Below are 25,979 nucleotides of genomic sequence, written 5' to 3'. Positions count from 1 at the left end.
GCTGTAGGAGAACTGTTAAAATGTGCACACTGCTCACTATTAGACCACTCACATGCCTGGACCTACTCTGGTGACTGGGTTCTCCACTAGGCAATCACTTTGAAACGGTCTGTACACAAATTGCCCCGTTATTTTTCGACAAAATTATTTCGATCAGAATTTACTTCCAAACATTGCATATTCTTTGTGTCGAAAATGTAGCTTTCATGTTGTTCTACCCTAGGCATGCGAGGCCCAAAACAGTCTCAGAAAAAGAAGGTTCTCTCTAGCAGGTGTTTTACCCCCTGAAGGACGCAGACCAGAGTCTGAAGTGAAATAAAGGTCATTGGTCTGGGTCAAAGCACTTTGCAGTGTCTGCGTGCGAGTGTACTTGTATTTCTATACTTGTGAGTGTCCAATGTCCCCACAGGTACTGTATAGCAGTGGTTCTCAACCTTTTCAGGCTGCGACCCCCCAAATAATCATATTTTAACTGGGGACCCCCCACCCTGACAAGCACTAAGAGTTGAGGCATTACATTTTGTATAACACGGTTCTATTGTGAAAATAGCATGTTGCGAGGCGTTGTGAGCATGTAGATCTGCTATTTTCACAATTTCTGCCACTAATATTTGACAATTTGGCCAATGTTTAATTTGTCATTAAAAAAAGTCTTAATGTCCTTAACCCTTTAAGTGCCTATCCCGAACATGTTCGGGATATTCGGGATCAAAAACATTTTTTTATTTGCTATTTTACTTACCCCGAGCTGCTTGGAGCAACGTGGGTGGTCCCGGCTCGCCCAGCGCTCACCAACGAGAGACGCTAGATGCTCCGACGATTTATTCCATTGAAAATGGTTTAAAATAAAGTTTAGACCCCCCCCAATGTTCACCGAATGTTCATTGTAGGCGGCGCGACGTATTCCAGGGTGCCTATCCCGAACATGTCCGGGATATTTAATAAAATGAATTATTTTATCGGAGGCCTCAACGAAGCCCCGGTCTAGACGTCCATCCTTGGCCGGGACTTAGACTCGGCCATCCACGGGCCGTATTCGCGCTAACGGCCGAATCGCGCCGCCCACTCCAATAATAAATCACATCTTTAGACAGGATTTTCTCCGGATTGTGTCCCCAGACCCAAAGAGAACGTTTTTTGCGGCTGAAATAGCTTTAGATCGGGCTTCTAAATGGGTTAGCATTTTGGCTACGTGTCAGCTAGCTTCCTCCTCTCGACACCCATAGCATTGACTGGAGTGAAAACACAAGCCAGTTGGGGGAGGGTCAACGAAAGCTATAAAGAAGGTCTATGGATAAATTTCTGGCACTCTAGCACCCCTTGTGGCCGGATGGCACTGTATGAGTTAAGTTGTCACTTTAGAAATGTGTAGATACCCTTGATACACTTAAACTTTATGTGGGTTTGTTTACTGTTGAGTGAGAAAACAACATTGCACATTAAGTTAATCATCTGGGGACCACCCAAAATAATGTGGGCACCCCACTGGGGGTCCCGACCCACAGGTTGAGAATCACTGTGTTATAGTAGAACTTGAGAATTAGACATTGTGAGGACCATGCTCCTGTCCATCACAACATAAATTGTTGTTTTATGGCAAGTTAGGCTTACAATTAGGAAAAGATTCAGGTAAGGGTTTAAAGGTTAGGTTTCGGGGTACAGTTAAAGCCTTATTTACATATGTGTGGTTAGGGTGAGCTTGTAGATCTGTTATTTTTCGGCTTTAGGGTTATGGTAAGAAAATAAAAGGGAATGGATTTTAAAGATGGCATTCGTAAAAGCGCTATGCTAAAATGCTTACTTCCTCACAAGTATACTGTGTGTGTGTGTGTGTGTGTGTGTGTGTGTGTGTGTGTGTGTGTGTGTGTGCGCGCATGTGTGTGTGTGCGTGCGTGCGTGTACAGATGTGCCATTTCAAAAATTCACACGTCCTGCCATTGCCAAGACAGTAGATTTTCAGTGGATTTGCAGAACATTGAGCTTGTAGATCAGCTATTTTTGCTATTTCTATGACCTTCTCTGACTTCAAGGTTTAAATCTACCTATGAAGGTAGATTCTGCTTCTCAATGGGAATGGAGCATGGTTTCTTGCCATTTGTGAGTTTCTGCAAACATATGCTTCTCCATAAAAATTAGAAAGGCAAAACAGTGAAAGAAACCTGTGGAAAAAATGTACTTGCAGGAAATTTGCAGGAAAAGAACAGTAAATACCGAATAGTTGAAATGGCACATCTGTATGTGTGTGTGTGTCAGGTGGGAAACAACAGAGTTAGAAAGAAATTCCAGAAAGACAACTGAGACTTGTGTGCTGCTTTCGTCAGACCCCCCCCCCCTCACACACACACACTCTTCCTCTTCTTCCTCCTCTGACTTTTTTCTCTGTGACTGATGGAGCTGCCACCGCCCCATCTCATCCCTCACTACACTCACTGATCAATCAGACCATTAGACTCCAATTACAGCCCCGGCTCCGACGCAGGTGAGCGACGAGCACATTCAGCCTCCGCCCGGCTTCTCGCACCCCCCAAATTAACACAAATTAATAGTGACACTCTCGGACATAAATGTCTGCAATCGGGGGGATAAATTAACGGCAGGCCGGGTCGAAGCTATTGAGTAGCAGGTGTCTTTAAATGCTGTAATTACCTGTGCTGGACAGAGCCGGGGAGAAAGAGGTGGCCCTCTGCGGAGCCCGGAGTTACGGGCCTGGCCCCGCCGCGAGCCTGGCGTCCGGTGTAGGTGTTAATAATTGATTGGGAGGTGAGCTATTAATGAGTACCAGATTTAGGGCTCCATTGTAAACGCGTGTTGATGAGGGTGTTTCTGCCTCTTGTTCAGTGCCTTACTGATGCTAATTACCAGGGCTTAGTCAAGGTGCACTGTAATGAGCCTGGATGGATTCAATAGAATGCTGTCTTAAGTGTCAAGGCCCTTTAAGTGCGAATTAGATGTTAATTAAAATTTGTATGGCTCGGGTATACGCTAATAAATTCTTTGAGAAGATCCGCGGGATAATGATGCAATCGGTTTGCTCTTACTTATATTTGCTGCAAGCAAAGGTTGATTAATGAAATTAATGAAAAACAGAGCAGTTGTTTTTAATGCAAAGGCTCCAATGCAGAGGCAGCATGGGGGCCAGCATGGAAATATAATCAATTTGAGAACAGGCAATAAGGGCAGAATAAATGAAGTTATGAACTGTGGGGAAATATTGCCGAAAAGGACTGTTCGTCTTAATTGGCACAACATCTTCATGATCTTAGAAGGTTGCCCTTGTAATGTTAAGAAATGTGCACTGTAAATGACACTAGCTCTAGATTTGACATCTATATTTAATGCTAGATGGAATAATCGGCACACTATGGTACATTTATGCACAAGACTGAAGCCACCTTAGGGAAACAGCTTGGTAGTTGAATTGTTGAATTGGAAAACAAGTAGTGTGTCATGTTCGTCATTCTGTATTGTTTTGCATACAGTCAATCTCCCCCCCCCCCCCCCCCCCCCCGCTCCACTGAGTGTACGGCTTGGAGTGTTTTTATTTTTTATTTTCAAGCCAAATATTTCATGTGAAAAAAGAATAGCTAGCATGTGTGTCTCTGTTGGTGCATATTTCTCCCTGTGTGTAGGTGTGTGTGTGTGTGTGTGTGTGCGTTCGCGTGTGTGCACGTGTGTATGTGTGTTTGTAGGAGGCTGTGTGCATGTACTAATGCCTGAATGTGTGGGTGCTGCCTGTGTGCTCCTTATAGGTGGTGTGAACAGGGCGCCTGAGCTTGTAGAGTACAGAAGAGAGGGAAAATGTCAAGATACTGTCCTAATTCTCACCTGGGACAGAGGGAGCGGCATAGTCTGTCAACCCAAGAGGTGTTTATTGTGTAATTTAGCACAAGGTTAGGAATATGGGCCTGTGTGTGCACCAAACAAAAAATGCTCCAGAAATTATTCAAGGCATCACTCAGGCATTTATCTTGCCCCCTTTTGCCCGCCCCCTCCCTCCAATATGTTTATTGTTAGCTACCCCTAAACTTTAACAAGTGGTGGTGGATTTTTCTGCTTCCCGAAATTATATTTTTCTTCTTGTCATCGCTTCATTAATCAAGAGGAGGCATTCTGAAAAATGTTTTGTTTTGGAGGCTGCAATCTATTTTGTTGTGTTTGTTGTGTGTGTGTGTGTGTGTGTGTGTGTGTGTGTGTGTGTGTGTGTGTGTGTGTGTGTGTGTGTGTGTGTGTGTGTGTGTGCACGCGCATGTGTGTGTGCACGCATGTGTGTGTGTGTGAGTGTGCGCGTGCGTATGTGTGTGTGTGTTGTAGTTAATCTGCGCCCGTGGCAGGTTTCCCCTCCGAAACGCAGCGCTAAGCAGCGGTATCGCAGGCCTATTGTTGTAGCCTCTGTCATAGCAAGGAGAGCCTGATGCAGGCCTGGACTCGCCTGATAAGGAAAAGAGGATTCAACATGGCTGGAAAGGGAGAATCAGTGGGACTTGAGAGTGGAGTACGGATGGGGCAGACGCGCCCGCGCACGCGCGCTCCGCAACGTGCACCACAGTCCCACACACACATGCGCGCACAAATGTACGGGAGAGATACACAACGCGCGCACTACACACGTGCAATCACACACAAGCCTACACACACAAATCGTCACCATCACACTGGCACATGCCCAGGCAATTATTTACAGTAACATGCAATTACATATGCAAGAAGACACTCCGGGATAGGGCCTACTGTAGCATAGCTGGCAGAGGACAGACAGACAGACAGACAGACAGACAGACAGACAGACAGACAGACAGACAGAGACAGACAGACAGACAGACAGACAGACAGACAGACAGACAGAGAGATACCGGTAGACACACACACACACACACACACACACACACACACACACACACACACACACACACACACACACACACACACACACACACACGTATTGTATACATAGATATGTACAGTACAGTACAGTAATAGAAGAAACTGTACCCCCAAAAATTATAAAATTAAAGCAATGAAGACAAAAAAAGGTGTCCTATATCCTTCATATCTGAAAGTCACACACTCTTTGTGGCTTGACAACGCTACACGTTATCAGCGCTAACAGGATTTGAATTTTCTGTTTTGGACACACAAATAATTTTGGCACACAGAATGTGGCTTCGTCTAATGAAATAATGGGCCCAAATTTTAGGCGGAGAACCAATTTGTGATTGCATGCATCAATTATTTCTTGGGTTTAAACCAACATCAGGACTGGGGTCTCTTCAGATGGGCAAAATGGTAATTATTTGGCTTACTTTCTCTCGCTCAATGTCATCCATATATTCATCAATGTTATTATTGACTGGTACACACATGTCTAGAGAGTCCATGCCTTAACCATATCATGTTATCTACTTAAGCCCTATTTTATACTTTGTCGTAACATGGCAAAAATGGCTAGTCTACAGGTTCACAATGCCTTGTGTACTGTAGATCTGCTATTCTTGCTTTTTGGAGCTGTGTGAAGCACAGGCTCCCTATACGTGGCCGTCGTGGCCGTGTGGGTCTGTCTGTCTGTGTGTCTGTCTGTCTGTGTGTGTGTCTGTATGTAGCCTGAACTTCCTAAACTTCGGCACGCCACTAGTCCCACAGTTTTGCCACCACACACTCGCGCCATATGTCAAATCGAACGGCTTACTCGGGAATCGTGGGCTATTACTTTTCTAAGAGAAAGGTTCTATAGTTTAATTGATATTAATTTATTAGTGAATTAATTTTCCCATTGACTTATAATGGGAATCGCAAAAACTCACATTCAATTATTTGTCTCTCGCAAACCATAGGGGCTAGAGTTTCAAGACTTGGAGAGGAGGTTCATAATGATTTCAAGGATTAAATAAAAAATAATTGTGTCATTGGCCGCATGGTGGCGCCATAACACCCCACTTTACGTTTTGGCCTGTAACTCTTGAACCGTAGGTCGGAAAATTAAAAATATTTTTTCCCTGGATTCCTTGGGTCATGACGCATCTCCCATATAGGCCACGCCCATTTGCGCCATGACAGATTTTCCGCCATCTTGAATTTTCTCCAAAACACACTTTTTGCTCCTTTTCCTACATATTTTCTTCAAATGTCACAAAAATCGGTACACATGATCCACACACACACACACACACACACACACACACACACACACACACACACACACACACACACACACACACACACACACACACACACACACAGCTCCACTTCACACGGGTGTGATTTTGCTTCTTTGTTTTTCATTTCTTTTATAAACAATTACACATTTAGAAGATTTTCATAGTGACATGCCCCAAAATAGGGATGCCAGGTTGAAAGAGATTGATATAGGGAGAATGTCCACCGCAATCCTCCCTTCTCTCCTTTCACTGTCAGTGCTATCACACAGACTGACATGATGTTAACACATGATTGTGAGTCAAATGGAAACTGGGTTGCGACCTGCGGCACGAGGAGCATTCAGCACCACGGCTTGTCTTTTTTCCAAGCCCCCCCCACCCCTCTTTAAAGGTTCGCCCGTGCACGGCTGGAACCCCAGTGCTGCCCACGGCTGCTTGTGTTAGCTGTGAAGCGCTCAGTCAGTTAAGTCAGTCAGCTAGTCACCGCTATTATGGCTACAGCCGACTTGCACTGTTTGAGAGATAATGCATGGTTGACTTGATCTACAAGTGAACCTGACATTTTGCTGTCTTTACATCGTGCACACAACTCCCCAAACAGATATGGCGGCTCTCCCGATAAGCGTGGCAGGATTCACTGGCCTCTTTGTGCTTGTTGTGAAGACTACATAGTTTAGTCGGTCATGCTGTTACCAGAGCTACCAGATCATAAAACCTGATGATGGTATTTTACTACATATGTGTTACATGGGATTTTATGCTTGGATTTAATATACTGTATGACATTTTATAGTCGTGTACATCTTTATGTTAAATGTTATAGTTAATTTTATTCATGTCCCACATTTGTTAAATGAAACTTGGTTGTTAAACTGGTTACATCCCAAGTCTATTTAGAATATTATCAGGGCAATTAAACAATATTATTTACTCCAATAGTTTTTTTTTTGGGTGTTGTCTTTCTTCACTGTCTTGTTTCCAAGCAAATAGATAGTGAGGAGATCATCAGGAGAATACAACTAATGTTAGCTTCTGTCATGAAGCATTGTTCTTTTCACCTTAATGAGACAAAGCTGCATACCATTCGTCATCTGAGCCCTGTCTCGGAAGCAGTGAACCGGTTGGTTCTCTGTCTCTGCCAGTGTCACAGCTCCTCTGCAGTTGTACAAGAACAGGACCAGTGATGGGTAAAACCCCCAGTGAGGCTGAGGGGTCCTGGGGGGCCACTCGTGCCCGCAAGGGTGAGGGGAAGCTGGGCGTCCCTGTCCCCCTTCCCAACCCTCTGGGTGTTTGCTGTCTGCCAGAGGTCCATCAGGGGAACAAATTACATGCGTCTGAGAGATACATGCTTGATGCAAACTATCAAACTGAAGAGATGCGGTATCCATATGTGTATAGGGTTTATAGAAGTTCCAAATAAACCCACGCGAACAGCTTGACATAAACATTAAGATTCATGAACAAATGTTCCATTCGGGATAGTGCAACGCCTTGACTTAAACAAGTCACACACCATCACGTCGCCACTTATCTCAAGGGTTTTATGAATGTCAATGAATGTTTACGAAAGATTTGGAGAGACGCTTGTTTAGTTGTGATATACCTTACTTCAAAAGGCGTTAACAATGCTCACTCTTTTACAGTATGTTATTTTGACAAGCTACAGCGGTCAGGCTCAAACCTGTTCGGCTTCACACTCATCGCCTTGTTTTACAGTATGCAACGTGTCTTCCCAAGTGAATGATTATCCACCACTTCAATACACCACAGACCTCTATCGCAGTCAGGGAGGAAGTAGAAGAAGGGGGAAAGAAAAGTGAAACGAAGTTGAGTGGTGCCAGCTGCTTTGCCATCTGTCACTGTCATGGCTGCACTCGTGATATGTTGAAGCGACTTCCTTGAGAGGCGGCAGAGGTAATCCGCGATTGTTTCCACTTGCGACCCTGTGATAGTCTTCTGGCATTTCAGTGCGGTCAAGTTCAGTTTGGTGTTTTGATAATGCTTTCAAATAGTAATGATGATAATGACAATAATAATAAAACTTTATTTTTAAGCAGTTTTTAAACTGGGGTCAAAAAGAAAAAAAATCAACCCTCCTCAATGCCTCGCACGCCCACGATATTCTGCAAGTGCATTTTCTCTCCTCTCGTCTTTCCTCTTCGTCGCTTTGGCGGAGTAAGTGGAGGAACATGGAAGCTTTGCTTGCTTCACCTCCTTCAGAGCAAGAAGGACGGTCGGCCGGCCGCTCCGCAGGGAGGCAAGCCCCTGCTGCTAGCCCCTGATAAGTCCCCCCTGTCCCGGCCTCAGCACCCTCAGTCTAGCAGCACCTACTTCCAGGCCTGCCAAATCCCGGAGACAAAGCCCCGTCATAAAAACAACCACTCTAGATGGATGAACAGTCAACTAGAACATTTTGACTTTCCCCCCGAAAAAACAAAAGGGCAGAAATGCTGCTTTTCTTGGTCACGTGGCCACGCTATCAGGCTAGCTTTGAAGATAAGAACCCAGATAAGTGCTGGAGAAGAGGAAGGTCTGGACAGTGTCCATACCCTCGTCAGGCCCGGTGGTCCAGAAGCACCACATTAGAGGTATATGTATATGAGGCTGTCAAAGCAGGAATATTACACCGAAGGGTCGTCAGCAAACTAATTGGGTAACAAAGACCATTTCTAGCTCAGGAAACCCATCTTTTAACAGTCCGTGTGCCGAGACTCTGATAAGAGAGTTCACGTCTAATGCATTTAGCGGGGGGCAAGTTCACCATCTTTATCTTATTTACTTAACTCGGTGTAAATATTGTCGGTCTTTAAAGTGGATTTACCAAGACCCCATTTCTCTGAAGTGCACGCAAAGATCAAACTATTGAACACTGTGGTGTATGTAGATGATCAACTAGTATGCAAATTATCTGATACGCTGTTCAATTTGTTCGGCATTACAACAAAGTTGTGCTTGAATTAAATTACTTGTCTTTCACACTGATACACTCTCAAATGATTTTTACTTCAACCTCATTTGTATTAGACTTCTGTTTATAATAATTATTTCACATACTTTAGATATGGCCAAGAGCGAGGTGAGGCGGGTTGCAGGAAGATAGGCTCATGAAATATAAAACCACATGCAGTATAGAAGCTGTTCAAATGCATCATGAAATGTATGACTCCGCGAAGAGAAGACGGAGAAGTTCAAAAGAATATTAAAATCCAATACCTAAAGGAGGGCTTGGAGGTTTATCTAAAGTCAGGGGCTTTATTCAAGCATCATGCCCACTATGTGATTGTTTGTCTTTATTTACTGTCTCTGAATGATCCCAGGCCTCTGTGAGTGGTTATGAGAGGAAGGATTTGTTGTGACCCTGTTGGCTGATTGAGACCTGGGTTCTTTCTCATTTTCTTCCCCACTTTGAAGAATTTTCCCATCCACATGTTTATTCCTGACAGAGAAAGAGTGGTGCTGTCGTGAGAATGCATGTCACCTGCCACCTTGACACCCAGGGGCATGGTAATACCCATCCATACAGGTGTACATTACTGGCACTAGGTTCTCTATTATGTTCCTTCACACAGCTTCTCGCTGCTCCAGGAGTCATCCCCAACTTACATGCAAAAGATCAAACAGCCTTCCCAATTGAATTCAAATGGGAAATGTGTAATAATTCCAGCACAGAGGCCAGGGGATGTTCTGTTTCCTAACCAAATCCAAACACAAGAACTTGTGTGGTATAATATAGTATACGTGTGCTGTACCTTCAATACATTCTATTTTAAGTGCAGAAGGGTGCATTACAAATTCAGCTTTCTCTTGTTTACAACTTCGTATAGGCCTGAGTACGTGTCTAATATAAAAAACACAAATACACATGGATTTACAGTACATGTGAAGTAAAAATAGTACGTCCTCCAGTACAAATAGCCTCAGTATTGTAGTAATGTGTTGTCAAAGGGCTGGGAGAGGCTGAAAGGTCTTGTATTGACAGAAAGTAAAAATGATGGGGTTACTTATACAGTAACACGTGACAGAGAGAGGAGAGAGAGAGGAGAGGAGAGGAGAGGAGAAGAGATGAGAGGAGAGGAGAGGAGAGGAGAGGAGAGGAGAGGAGAGGAGAGGAGAGGAGAGGAGAGGAGAGTGGCTGTCTCCAGGGCAGGTAGAGCTTACACTAAACTGGATGGCGTTAGAGTTGGATCACCTCAAAGCGCCTGAAGGTCTGCAAAAATGGAGGATGGAACTCCCTGCCCCCCCACCCCCACCCCCACCCCGCCTCTCTGGTCTCATCTCTTACACTCTCCCTGAATTTAGTCATCAGTATACTTCAAGCCATGTTAGTTTTGAAAAACAATTTAGCTGATGAGCTGTATGTTATTTTACATCACCCCCTAATGGATAAAAGGTTTTCACCAAAGCCTTGGTATGTTTTATTATCCATATACCGTATTTGAACAACCCAGTAAAGAAAGACACAATGGAAATGCAACGCGGATCGCAGTTAATACACATAATATATCCACCATGAACATTAAGATGGACTGGAATAAGTAATAGCTAATACGGCACGTGAACTTTGATGCTTACAGCCCAGTCAGCAGGATAAAAGGTCATTTAAATGAGAAAATATTTATTCCCCATAGCGCCGCCATGATAGAAGCAGCCAAATAAAGGCACATGCGCACAGTGATGGGTGTCCCTTTAAAGATTCCGGGAACAGCAGTGACTCTCAATTTAATCGATTTAAAAACGAAAAGTCAATTTAACAAAGTTGAAAAGAGAAAGATGGGCTAAGGGAAGAAAAAAGCATTCTCTTGCACTCAAGCAGTAAACTAACTGCTGCACAGAGCAGGGAGAGATTTCAGCCGAATTATCTCCCACCTCACATTTGCTCTTAGGCAAGCAGTTTAAAAGCCAAGCGATTGAGCCAGTGATCCAATTTGAAATGCAGAAATGATTAGAGCAGCTTGCCTCATTTCATATCGAAATTCTCTGATTTATGACAGGGCACCAGCCAAGATCTATCTCTAAAGGGAATTAGTGTGCGATTCCTGCATATTTCTGTTATTTAGTCTCCCAAAAGCAGATGCTACATCCTTTGAGGGAGGGATGGGGAGAAGAGAATGAAAGCAGTACCTAGGTATCTTTTCATTTCAGCAGATGTAGCCGCGACAATTTAGGAGGTGGAGGGTGGGGTGACACAAAAACAGAGTTGAGAAATGGAGGCATTTCACTGTATATGTAGGATGTTGACAGAGAATCTTATTTTAGGGCGAAATGAAAAATATGCACCTCCTAACCAACCATGAACTGAATATGCCGCCTTCTCCCCACTATGCACTGTACTGTTTAGGGATGGGACGATATGAACATTTCATATCACGATTATTGTGACAAAAGAAATCGCGATTTACGATATTATCGCGATAATCTAAATCCGTTATCCTGGAGCGGAACATGTGCCAAAAAATAGCAGATCCGTTGCGACGCGCTGTGAGCTTGTAGATCGACTATTTTTTGGCAAAAACATTTGATAGAGAGTGAAAAAAATACTGTATCAAGTATGTATAATATACCTTTTACCAATAGAGGATTTAAGTGGTGCCAGATTTGCAGCTCTGCAAATAAAAGGTGAATTGATCCCAGTGCATGACGGAGGACGATATCACGATAAATTAAATCTCCACGATACGATTATCGCGAGTGTTTTTTTATCACGATAAACTATAATATTGTGTATCGTCCCATCCCTAGCACTGTATGTGCACAGTGGCTTGGAGACGATGAGGTACAGTAGCCTTTGACCATTTATTCAACAAAAAGGCCCTTGCAACCCATCCATCCTTTAGGCTAAGAAAATATTAATACGCAGAGCGATAACGAGGGCTAGAGGAAAATCTCCCTTAATGAAATTTCCAGTTGACCACATGCAATTTGTTTCATCGCAGTGAACAACTAATTGCAATGGGGTGTTATCAAGGTGTGAGTGCTGTCTGCTGTAAACTGAGTGGTAATACAGGTACAAATCCTTTATCCTCCACCCCATGTTGGAAACACAGAACATAGAAACTTGACATAACCCATAAGCTTGTTTATTTATATATATATATATATATTATTTAGACTGACAACGTCATCTTAAATGAAAGAAGACACATCAAAACTACCACTGACATTTTGTCAGGATGTTAATACTGACTCCAACCTAATCTGGGGGGAAAGGAAAGGCAAGGTGCTGCTGTGGAGAACATAATGTATTTTATGAGTATATTCTGTTTTCTAAGAGAAAAGAAAAACACTATATACAGATACAATACATATTTAAAGGCAACAGAGCACAATACTTAATTTGGTCAATTAAAAAAGGTAAGAGAATAAAATAAAATAAAGATTTGTCATTAAGTCGGCATGACATTATTAACCAGACCATTTTAGAGTTGTGGGTTTTGTTTCGAAAGGTCGCTTTTTGAAAAAAGAGAAACGTATGAACCCAATGAACGTCTTGAGATATTCAGACAGAGTGGGGTTTGATCTCTCAGTTGTCTAAATCCTGCAGCTGTGGGATCAAGAAGGATACAGTACCAGTCAGTGACCTTGGTGGAGGAAAAAATGGAAAGAGAGAGAGAGAGAGAGAGAGAGAGAGAGAGAGAGAGAGAGAGAGATGAGGGGAAGAATCATTCCCACCAAGGTTCGTATCGATTTCACCTGCCCTGACCATGAGGAGGGTTAAGAGTAGCCAGTGGTGTTGAAATGGTCAGTGGTGATATCATTAGCTTGTTGTTTACACAGGGAAGCAGGGAGTTAGGGGAAGGCTGAGTGTCACAAGCCACTTCTTCTTCACCTCCTTCAGCTGATCAGAGGATCATGGTATCAAGGAGGGATTAGTAGCAACTTGGGATTTATGTGATTGGTTAATTTATTGCGGTGATGGCAGGTCTTTCATCTATGGCAACATTTAATCAGCGCAGCCGCGGAGGCTATTACAGGTTAGCTCCTTTCTGGAGTCAGTCCGGCTGTGCCATCAGCTCTATCACAATTCCCCTGAAATTCCCAAATTATCTGGAACAGGCTTTAGCTTCTCAGTAATAAAAATTAGAACAGATTCCTGATAGAAGCTTTTGCTCACACAGGGCCAATTATAAATAGTACAGCCCTGCCTTGGAAGAGGGAGAGGGGAGGGAAAAACCCAACTCTGTGAGAGATGTGCGCGGAACTTATCGTTCAGCCCCTGCTCCGCTCTGATCCAAATCCGTGTGGCTGAAAATTTATATTAGATTTTATCGCAGAGGCCTAAGTCTAGAAAAATCAATGAAGGTTATCTTTTATGTTGCAGCAACTTGTGGAAATATTGATTTTCATTTTATAGCGAATTTGGAGCATCAGTTTGTAATCACTTCCTAGCTGACTACACTGTTTTGGTCACTGTATCTCTGACACGATGAACGGTAACAGAGCTCAGGAAAAAAGAAAAACCCAACCCAGGAGTATATTGAAACCAGTGGAGTGAAGGCAGGAGGATGGATAAACCATAACACACCACAGAGGGAGGAAGAGGAGGGCTGACAAGGATGTTATTCTATAAATGACTGTACAATGTTAGATATCTAGTTGCTCTTCAATCTTTCATTTTGAATATGTGGGAAAAAATAGACTCATGTAATCATAAAGAATATGATCATTTGGCTCTTGCATGGGTTGTATTTGGTATAGAGTGTAGAATAAAAAAAAACTATACTGTATACTGTAGACATAGACCGAAAGGTGTGGTTATCTTTAAATAAAATTGGCTATTTTGAAAATGAAAATGTATATTTATTTAAATAAACGCCACAAAATCTTTATCAAGTTATTTGCTCAAATAAATACATTATTTTGTCGATATTGCCCAGCCTACAGGATACACCATATTTTACACTTTATGGGGAGGCTTTGGACAGGAAGGAGACTCTATACGTCACATCCAGTGGTTGCAATTGTTAGTTAGAAGAAGAAAAAAAAGGAGTTTGTTTATATTAGCCAGTTTGTCATGCTCTGCCTTGCTCCGGGGAAATCACAATTTTCCGCCTGTCAATCTGTATTTCTTCTGGCCTGGACCACTTAGGTCTGCACTGATGTGCTTGTATAGAGAGACATGTTTTCATTTGCATTTTCTGATGCTCCTCCCTGCGGTGACGCCATCCTGTCTTTAACCGTTAAAATGTACCGGGAGCAGTTGGTCCTCTGCCTTTCTTTGTCCGTGATGGTTCACACACACACACACACACACGCACGCATGCACGCACGCACACACACACACACACACACACACGCACGCACGCACGCACGCACGCACGCACGCACGCGCACACACACACACACACACATTAGCATGACGTGTCTTCATCAGCACATGGAGTCTAGAAACAACAACCTCTGTTGTCCACAAAATAATCATGTATTGAGAAATATATCTTTGAAAAGATTTATTACAAAAAATTGCTTTCTCCAGAACAAACCAGAAACTGGATTAATAGACCAACAAAAATAACATGGTAATAATTGCTGTAATTAACACCGTACATATGTAATAGTAATATATGCAATTCACCAGACTAGTGTATTAAAAATAAATGTATATTAATTAATGTCTGTCGTTGAGAGTAACTCTGGCTAATAGTGATATTCTTTTCTCCCTGTTGGCCACATTAAGAGGAGCAGGAATATGATGAATTCCCACAGGCTCTGAGGGACGAGGAGAGAGGCCTCTTGCTGCTGAATAAGAGATGGCTCCCAGTCTGGAGATCTAAGAAAGGGTTAATCCGATTCTCATTTCAGATAGTTGTCCCTAGCAACAATCGCTCGCGCGGTCTGCTCTGCTCCTTTGACAGGGGTGCGAGATTTGCAGGTTACCCAGATATAAGACTTTATTGTGAGGCTAATTTGGGATGTGAAATAGAGGATGACTTAAAATTACAGAGGTCTCTCTCTCTCTCTCTCTCTCTCTCTCGCTCTCTCTCTCTCTCTCTCTCTCTCTCTCTCTCTCTCTCTCTCTCTCTCTCTCTCTCTCTCTCTCTCTCTCTCTCTCTCTCTGTGTGTCTGTCTGGGTGTTCTGCAGGATGGGATAAGATGATGCCCAGAGAAGCAATAAGAAAATCAACAGACACAGTGCACTGACTGCAATGTGTTTGATAAGTCCTTCCTGTATACTCCGACATTGTGCATATAGCCATCTAAAGCATTGGTTCTCAAAGTGGGGTCCCAGGCAAAATTTGATCTTATAGCGTCAGAATCATTTGAACCACTTTAATCATATTTTAAACTTTGGCTATTCAAAAATAGCAGATACACAAGCTCATAGCAAATGTTATTTTAACTAAAATCTTTGCTTCCGGGGGTCCCTGGCACAAAATAATTTTGAGATGGGGGGTCTGCATGCCAAATACATATCATTTTGGTGGGTCCTTGACATTGATTAATTGATTGAATAGTTTTATTAGACAGAAATAATAATAAAAAAATAAATAAAAAAACAACACGAGTACACTACAATCAAACTCTTTGTCTAAAAGGATAACAGAAAAAAGTCCTTGCGATTTTGTTGGGGTCCTTTGTAAACATGAAAAAGTTTGAGAACCACTGATCTAAAGACTGTTAAGGGGTTTGCATTTTGTGTGTTCTAGTTATACATTATGCATTTCTAGCAAAAGTCAGATTAGATTAATAATGTCTGGTTTTAAGATTTATTTGCCGTTTATGAATAATTCTCTCTCTAAAAATGGCCTGTCCTCCAGTCCCCCTGCAGTTCATTGAGAATGAAATGGAAGGGGCAGAGCAACCAAGACAGAGAGAGAGAGGGGAGGGGGGGGGGGGGGGGGGGGGGGGAGTGTGTTTGTGTGTGCATGCAGGGGTAATGCTGAAGAACAGCACTCATTTCTTGTGCATATCTGTTTCAATTCAGACCTTTAACACGCTCAAGTGACATTTGCATTTATCCTTGAAGGTTGCATTTGCAGAGGAGAAATGAGTGAAGTACACGTGAGAGGACTAGTATGTTTCTGTTGCATTAGGCAGATGGACAGTGGCCTGTCGCAGGCTGTCGCAGACAGAAAATAGAAATGAAGTGTCGAGATTGCACCTCAACCCATTTTCTCTTAGGTAAACTATTTCTGTAACATCCTAATGAAGGAAGGCCCAGGGGTTCAAAAGTAATGGCCTTGAAACACTGACATTTTGCCTTCAAGTAATAGGCTACAGTATACTGTATACCAGCTGCCTTGAATGCCGCTTGCTCTTCTGTACTGTAAACGCAGCGACAATACGGAATGTTGGCTTTCATTTCCCTTTGTAAAAAATACCATTTTGAAATCAAATAAAACAGCATACGAAATCACATAGAAATAAATAGAACAAGCCCGCAATCTGGTGACCCTTCTGGGGGACTGCCAGGTGAATCAATTCCACCGGGGCCATGATCTATCTCCCCGCATTTTCTTTCATAGAAATAACTTAAAACTCCATGTTTGACCTTTGGCCAGGAAGAAAAACGACCTTACACATTCAGAATAATTCTACGGCATATTGTAAAACCCTAACCTCGGTTGCCCTCTGAAATGGATACTGATTCTTTCAATTCTTCCCCCCGCTTGTTTCAGGAAATAGTGAGATCCCGGCGATAGCGAGGTACAATGTGCCCAAAGTTAAGGGCTCAATGCGCTCCCTCCTTCACTCTGGAAGCCATGGCCCTTCTTTTTGTAATTCCCAGACACTCGGGATGTTCTCAGTCTATGAGATCTGAAGCCCAATCAGCGGGTTCAATCCTGAACGATAACTCCACTATTCTGACAGGGTGTAGTCGTGTGTTCCTCACACATACCATTGCGCACACACAGCAAAATCCGGAGAGTTAATTTAAACACTTGAACCCTAGACTAGATTGTCTATTTTCAACAAAGATATTTGGTGTAGAGGGAAAAAAGGATGGGGCCTAGTGCAGACCCCTGGGGGACTCCAGTTTCGGAGTGTAAATATAATACTCAGGATTATACACACACACACACACACACACACACACACACACACACACGCATACACACGCACACAGACACACACACAGACACACACACACACGCTCAACGTCCTAATGAATCAAATCTTCTCAGTTTTCTTAAAATAGGGGGTGTCGGGGGGGCTGGGAGGGGAGCGTCGAGTCGTATACTGTATGGCTTGTGAAATTGTGATTACGGCCATTCAGAGCAAGAGGAGAGCGTAACATGGTGGTTATTACTGTTTCTCTAATCACCGAAATAAGCAAATGATTAGTGTTTGTTATCTGTCCCCGTCCAGAAGACGAAGGGCTCTGTCCCGGTGGTGCTGAGCGCCGGGCCCAGGTGGCTTCTGGATGTGACTTGGCAAGGAGCAGAAGACAACAAAAACAACTGTGTGGTGTACAGCAAAGGTAAGCATGCAGCGCCCACGTCTGTTATCTCCCCTCGCCGCACCGCGCCACCACGCCACAGCAAAGACACTGACAATCCTCCACACACTTCACTTCTGCCTGTCTCCCTCCCTCCCTCTGTCTCAGTCTCTCTCTCCTTCTCTCTCTGTTTTTTTCCCCTTTTCTCTCTGTCTCTGTCTTTCGCTCTGTTGCTCTCACACACAACACAGTCATATGTAAACATACACAAGGACATGGGGAAGTGTGCACATGCACGCATGTGCGCGCGCGCACACACACACACACACACACACACACACACACACACACACACACACACACACACACACACACACTGAAACACAAGGGCACACACACACACTGCATATCTGTTTTTCTCATCCGTGGAGTAATTTATATCACTAAAACTCTGATTACAAACAGAGAAACACCGCTTGACACGCAAAGTTAATGGTTTTTAGATTTCACAAGGTAAATAATGTCCTGTTTTTTTGTGTTTTATCCTAAGTGAGTCCCTATCTCAAAATAGATTGCAAGAAATGCAAGGGAGGGGGGACAAGGCAGCTATTTAATTTCATTCGTCCTCTAACTAATTCAGTAAACATTCTGCTCCAGATTCTTATACATTACACATATTGATACAGATCTTGCCAGAAATCATATGTGTAAATAAATGCAACACAGATTAGTAAAAAATAAATAAATAAATAAAAAATAAAGAAAAGAAATGGACATTGTTTATTCATCGTTGAGGGAACTGTGACCCCGAAACCACACTTGTCAAAACCTAAATGACTTTCTGCCCACGAAGATAAACTGAACACAATCTGTTGATTTGTGTCCAGAGACTGCAAGGAAAACCTCATTAAAATGGCCCAACATGGGTATCTAGAGAGCATGCTTGCTGTAAGATTGCATGAGAAGATGCAATATGCTTTATAACCACATTGACACCAAAGCCTGTGTCTTCACTTTTATGAAAGCACAAGGCTCCGTAAGCTATAATTGGGTCTTGACGAGTGTTAACCAGAGAGACACACGGCACAAATAAATAAAGTAAACAAAGATTGTGCAGGATTCCAAAGGGTGACGCGAGCAGCGCCTCTATTTATCACTTTTCAAAAATGATGACCCCATGACAATACCCCAAAGCTGAGTTGGAGTTTGGTCTCTTCCCTCAAAGTGAATAAATGGCAGAAGTGGGATTTGCAACCCGGGATTTTCGGTCTTCCAATTCTCATCTACTAATCACTATACTGCACTGGGGAGTTATCCTCTTAACCGGCTACTTAACTTTGTGCTCTTTATCACCAAATCATTAAAGTTTTGATAAGCTGTTAAAGAAGATTATGCACTTCTTTGAAATCTTATAATCTTTCTTCGAGGGGACTGACTGTATGAAACAAAAAAGGGGGGTAATAACAGGATTTTTTTTTCACACATTTTGTTAAAGTCTACAGTACATCATTTCTTTTCCCACTTGCCACATGACAGTCCCTTCCCTTCCACGATTGGTGTTGGCTGCGCGTGCTATCGTCACCTCAGCAGCACAGTATATCACTGCCAGTCACATCTCTCCTTGTTTGTCTGTTGTTGTTTGACCTTATTAAACAGAATCACACATCTCTAGATACCCCCCTTGTGAGAGTTGTTCTGTGTTGTACTGTTCATTACCGCAAATCCCCACAACAATCTTGACACGCATTGCCAACTGATGGTAAATGATAACGGAGGAAGACAAATTAATTAATTTAGATCTTTGAGGATAAGTTAAATAACTGTTGTCACCTTCTAGTATCTGAGGCTGCTTATTAAGCAGCTTTGGGTGCACCAAACCCAGGGTGTTACTGTTACTCAGAGTTAAATGAGCATTCAGGATTTTTCTGTGTGCCAAGGTTTCAACAGTTCCATCTGCTGAAATGTATTAAATTGCTCTTTTCATTTGGGATAATATTGTAGCATTCGCAATAGAGGGTATGCGCATGCATAAAGTGAATGGCAAAACGAGTGGCAAAGTGAGTGGCAAAGAGTGTTTAACGTTGTTTAACGTCAATTAATGCAATCAGATAGGACTTTTCTGTCTGGATGTATGTGCTGTCAAGACCAGAAAAGTTTTTTTTTGCCACTCAGTAGGCGTTCCAGCATAACTTCTGGGTATGATGATGATATGCGCATAGCCAGCTATTGGTGAAAAAATATATTTTCTCCAGATCATAATTCTTTTTACAAATAAACATGTTGCCCACTCTGGCAGGTTCTTGCCAGGTTCTCTTATACAGCTCAACAGTGAGTTTAGGAAAGTAAAAAATACCATTCATATTCTGCATAGAGGACTCGGATTGTTAGACACAATGTTGTAAGTTAAGGATACAAGGTAGATTTACACTACAGTACCACAAGCTATGAGATTGTGAAACAATACTATGCCTTTGTAGAAGCCACATGTTCATATCAGATCAACCTATAGTTTAAAGAAAACAAATGAATCATGTGGATGTTTCAATTCACATGGGAATGGCATGGCACCACAGTGGTTCTTGGACTTCATGTGACAAGGGTTCAGCTTGATCAGAGCCCTATTGAATTCCATTATAACATTTTAGTTAATGACCCGCTGAAATGATGATGTTGTTTTTCACACTATTAGAGTATATTCAGCATTAATTGTCACAAAGAAGACATAGATACAAATAGATGCCAAAAACATCCTGTCAAACAAAATCGTGAGGCGTGATTACATTAGAAGGTACCAACCAATTTCATCCAATACGATTATGACTGACAGTGACACCTGTCAATTCCATAGCTTGGATCAAAAAGATCAAGCCCTCTTCCACACAGTGCTGTCAGTGTTAATTTTGTCGACTAAGAATAAGACTAAAAGATTTTTATATTTTGTCGATAAGACTAGACTAGACTAAAACAATTTAAAGACAAATATACATCTTTTATGTATGGTTTAGTTTGACCAAGTAACAGGCAGTAAATGACTTGTTCAGAGTTATGTGGTTATATTTAGCCCAAAAGACTAAAATATTTTGATATTTAGTTGACTAAAGGTCTTTGCACACTGCTGCGTTTTTCATTGCGAAATGCGTTTTTCAGGGCAAGGAGAGAGAGAGAGATAGAGAGAGCAAGGGACCGAGTGGTGTGCGAAACGGGCGGCAGTGTGCAAACGTGACTGACATTACGTGTGGTTGATTTTTTTTTTTTCGCGCTCCGAAATTCACTCCGATATTCGGCCCGAAAAACGCAGAAGTGTGCCTTAAGACTAGACTAGACTAAAACAATTTCAGAAGACTAAGACAGGACTAAAGGCCCATTCCCACTGGGCCAGATAACAGATAAAAAAATCTCTTTCTCCAGATATTTTTCCATTCATAGTGGATGGTAGATACAGATAAAAAAGAAATATCTGCCACAGATAAAAGAAATATCTGTGGCAGATATTTTTTATGTTATCTGGCCCAGTGGGAATGGGCCTTAAAGGAGTAGTTCACCCCCAAAATGACTTTTTTTCTATTGATTACTCATGTCATGGAGAGTAGAGTTCAATAATATTTTTAGTTTTTTGTCACATTCCTAAGACATAAATGTGATAACAATAAATTTACCCCCATTCATTTCGGATGGTGACCCGTTTCGAAACGGGTCACCATCCGGAATCAATGGGGGTAAATTTACTCAAATCAAATTTTTGTCTTAGGAATGTGACAAAAACCAAAAAATATTATTGAACTCTACTCTCCATGACATGAGTAATCAATAGAAAAAAAGTCATTTTGGGGGTGAACTACTCCTTTAATGGTGTGTTATTCAAAATACTTAAGACTAAATCAAAATTTGCTGAAAAGAATAACACTGCTGTAGACACTAGAGGGCTGCCTATTCCAGCGAGCAAAGAAAGTAGGAATCGCTGTTTTAAATCCCATAGCCCGAGGGGACGGGACAGTCAGCTGTACCACTTGAGCTATATAAGAACTGGAGGAGCCATAGAAAATCCCCGGCCACTCATTTCAGTGAAACTTGCTCACCCAGAACATTCTCCCCGACGGTATCTCTCTCCTTCTGGGGTTTAATGACTGTAGAGCAACCAACATTAGTGACCTTTATGGGTTCTACAGTACGTCGCCATGCTCGTACACGTTCCAATGATAAAGCTTGTAGTACCAGAGTTGGCCACTTGTAAGCTTTTGCCTCAACCAGCCCTCCCGCTCCTGGGGGCTTGGCTGAATGGGAGCTGAACGGGTTACGCTGGCCAGTCAGTAAATGGCCCACCACCACCTCCATTACTCCATCGATGTGATTGGCTGAGAATCCAGTCCCATCCAGTCCCTGTTTCACCTCACAATGTGGTCCTGAAAATGCATTGCAGCTGGTCCGCATGTAGGTTCCACCAAATAACTAACTGATAGATCTAACCAGCCATTAGTTGATTTTGTAATAGGTATTGTTTTTACACTACCTTTATCTTGCCTTCACCTTAGTTTTTTTTATAACACTGGGTCTATAATCCATTATGAGTGCATTTATAATGCATTGTAATGTGCTTGCAAGGCATTATAACTGTTTATACAGTAACCATGTATGACAACTTATAACAAGGTTTGTAGTAGAACAGCACATTATAACTACCATTACCTAGTCAGTTATAAAGTGTCTTTGATATAGGTTGTTATTATGCATAATTATAAATATTTATAAAGAGTGGTATTAAGCCTTATAAGTACATTATAATGCATTATAAATGTGATTATTATGCATTATAGACCTTTAAGTATAGTGTTACGTACCTATATAATGTGCTGTTCCGCTGAGCTTATAATGCATTATGACCAGCACTTATTATACTTGATTATAACTAGTAAGGCGCCTCAGGGCGACATACGGCCTCGCTCTAAAGGGCGCCAATTCTTGGCCATCTGGCCAGTGATGTATATCGGACCAGTTACCCATATGGAGACCCCTGGTACCCATATATGGAGATCCATGTACTGTATATGGAGATATGCTGTGAGAGCCCAAACATGCTTACTCAGTTATTCGTTAGGGGGAACGTCCTATGATGTCATATCTGACATCATACCCTTTTATGCCCATACATGGAGATCTGTCTTGGCCATCTGTCTTGGCCATATATGGATTCTGTTAGTGTGGTATGTGGCCGATGTGGCCTCCATATATGGGCATTCCCATATGAAGTCCTGTTAGATATGGGCTTAATATTGATGACATCAGGGAACTCCCTATGGGCATAAAAGGGATTCTGTTAGCCTGACATCACAGTGAAGCCAGAGCGTGATGTCAGAACGGCAAACCCTTTCTGTTAAGAGTGGTTCCCCTGACATCACAGTGACATCAGAGCATGATGTCAGAGCGACAAACCCATAGACCGTACAAAATGTGTACACGTCTACACGGACGGACGGACACGGACAAGCTGTGACGTTTCTCATAGTGAACTGCGACCTTTGGTTTCAATAATGCTAGTTCTGAAACATCTATGGAGTAAATGAGTATAAAATGTACTTCCGGAAAACAGAGTGCGGAAGTGGGCGGTCACTGTTGAGCTCTATTAAAGTGAATCTTTGCTATGACTCATGTAGAGATTGCCTGTGGAATAGGCTCTTCAAGAATGCAACGGTAACTCAACCGCAAAGGAGCCCACACAGCGAAGCTAAAGCCTTGAATGTTCCTATCTTCACCCCTGTGTTGTTCCCCCTCTGTAGGCTGTTGTTTTGCTCCCTCAGACGCTTTACTTATGGAAAACAGTGAATATCTCAATATACAGTATGTTTGGAGAATATGTCAGGACTTGGCCTGCGTTTTAATGGGCTTGCTTTTCTTCAGGACTGCCTGACAAGATTGCAGCAGTACAGTTTGGATGCTTGCCAGTATGAATGTATGGGGAGTGTCTCCAAGCGAGCGCTGGTGATAGGTTTGAGCGGCTCATGCTATACTTTACTGCTGGCCATGATGCCATTTCATTTTATTTTATTTTTTGTAATCCATTATGTACAACTGCATATCCTCAATCCACTCCACTCCTAATATAGCCTACTGTAGGTAGACAAGGAAATAGCTGGAGAAGGTAAAAAGAACAGGAAGACGCAAAAGGATTCTTATGAGACAACTAGTGGTGGATAGTTAACTAAAGACATTTAGTTGACCACTGTACTTAAGTCAATTCTTTCAGTATCTGTACTTTACTTGCATATTTATATGTTTGGATACTTTCAATACAATACATTCCAAAGAAAATAATGGACTTTTGACTTCCACTACATTTCTAGGAAGGGAAAAGTACATTAGGAATTAACCACTTAAGCTCTCTTGAGCTTGAAGATCTGCTATTTTCACCGATATTGTTTTGAAAATGTTCTGGGAAATCTTTGAATTTCTTTGGAAAAGATCTTAATTTCAATATAGCAATGATATCAGAAATGAAAATATACTTATACTATACTGTAATAGGTACTACTTGTAGTTGAGTAACATTTTACAAAGAGTAGTATATACAGTATACTTTAAGTAGTGGGGTTGAGTTAGAGTACTTGTTCCAGCACAGGTGTAGTAATGTATAATACATGTGGTGGAGTAGTTTAGTAGAGTCCTCCTGGCCTCGGGGTGTCCCCTGCTCATCAGGACCAAGAAAAGCTGTGGAAAATCACCAGTTTTATTAATATATATATTTTTTTGGGATCCTACAGTATATTGACGTTTGTCTTGGACGGAGTCACTTAATCAGTTGAACCCTATATACTTCAAGTTGTGAGCTAGCTGGTGGATTCACTATTCTCACAGAATGTTCACGTACAGTACGTTCGCTTATTATTATGACAGGCCCAGAAATAGGGACGCTAGGGTTCATGTGGTTCACTACTCAGCGCTAGTGTCTTAATCATTGAAGTCCCATGGACAGAGGGATGGATACATTTCTGTCTAGAAAATTAAAGTAATGAGAATGAAAGAATGAGCGTAATGTTTAAGATGCAGAGATGTCTGAAACTACAAGGCATAGAATCATTTCACCGGTATACAGTAAATTCGACTTTAAAAAATATTTTCTTTAAAAGAAAAAAGAGAGAGAAAAGAGATGGAGAGAACCCTGGTTGAGAAGACTACAATATCTGTTTTTCCCAGGCTGTCAGCATGTGCCTGTTTGTTTTACATTAAACTCCCAGGAAGAGCCTTAGCAGCCAGCCATTACTAAAACTCTCGCCTGTGCTAGCGCGCGCTAACTCATTATCGAGAAATCCACCTGGAACTCCCACAATGCAACCCTCCACCCTCCGACAGTTTCTTTGAACCACTGAAGTTTCGGGGGGGAAACAGGCAGTAAAGTCCGTAGAGTAATTATATGTTACAGTAACGCCGGAGACAGAGGAGAGAGGGATTGGGAGGGGGAGGGGGGGAGGGGGGTGACAGAGATGGAAGAGAGAGACGGTGACTCCTTCTGTGCTGTGTATTTGATAAACACGAGGGAAGATTTAGTGGAGATATACAGTAGAGTGTATTTGACACCGTTTAGTGCTCTCAAGGAATGGTAATCGATATATTTTGCTGAGATGAGAACCTTGAATCAAGTCAGGCAAGATGTGAGCGTATACGGTTCAAGAAGTGACAATTATTATGACTGATTTATACGCAGTCATACTCCAGCATATAGCCGAAAATAGCTGATGTTCAAGCTCAACGCATCAGCTATATTCGGTGTGAGAAAACGATGAGTATAAAAATCAGTCTTTACTGTGTGCCGTTATTATGCCTTTGCCATTGTTACCTGATATCTGAGGCCTTTGGAACTATGCACACTCGCTGTGACCATATTATGTCGCTTTATTCAGAGGTCACCTAAACTTTTCAACAGTAAGCCTCTTAAGTCTGACCACATTCAGATACAGCATGTCCAATAAGTCCCCAGAGCAACTTGGCCCATTGTTTGTGAGGAAATTGACCAATGTAACTAGGCTGTTTCACATAAGCCCGGACGGCACGGAATTAGGCTAACTCACTCTGTCTCTGTATTGTGTCATATTCACTAAGTCTTCCCCATCAGATCCTTTTTTAACACATTTATTTATTTTGTTCGCCGCCCCAATGCTGGAGAACGTACAGTAGGAGGAAGTTCTCTGACCTGAGCAGATAGGATGTAGAGAAAGCTAAAGCCCATGGAACTGTATTTTACATAGATAGCCTTCATGCACACTTAGAGGTATTTGAGATGGCTGCGATTTGTCTTTGCAATGTTCTAATGCAGTGGTTCTCAAACTTGGGGTCGGGACTCCAAGTGGGGTCCCCAAATTATTTTATGGGGTCCCCAGATGATTAGCCTAATGTCAATCTTTTTCTCACTCCATGGTAAATAATCCAACATCAATCAAGCATCTATACTGGAGCAATTGGTG

General features: G+C 42.2%; 1 protein-coding gene across 1 annotated transcript in view; it reads left to right on the top strand.

Annotated features, from left to right (window-relative positions):
* zfpm2a (zinc finger protein, FOG family member 2a) overlaps window positions 1–25,979 on the top strand; it is a gene marked incomplete at both ends in the record, with an annotated part of 157,184 nt that overhangs the window by 79,606 nt on the left and 51,599 nt on the right. Inside the window, 1 exon segment of the mRNA XM_080754619.1 lies at window positions 17,460–17,571. Within this exon segment, the coding sequence (XP_080610745.1) occupies window positions 17,460–17,571 (112 nt within the window).

The sequence above is a fragment of the Nannobrachium achirus genome, assembly GCF_963921795.1.
Source record: "Nannobrachium achirus genome assembly, chromosome: 2".
In the NCBI taxonomy this organism is placed as follows: Eukaryota; Metazoa; Chordata; class Actinopteri; order Myctophiformes; family Myctophidae; genus Nannobrachium; species Nannobrachium achirus.
This window is presented reverse-complemented; position numbering and strand designations above follow the sequence as displayed.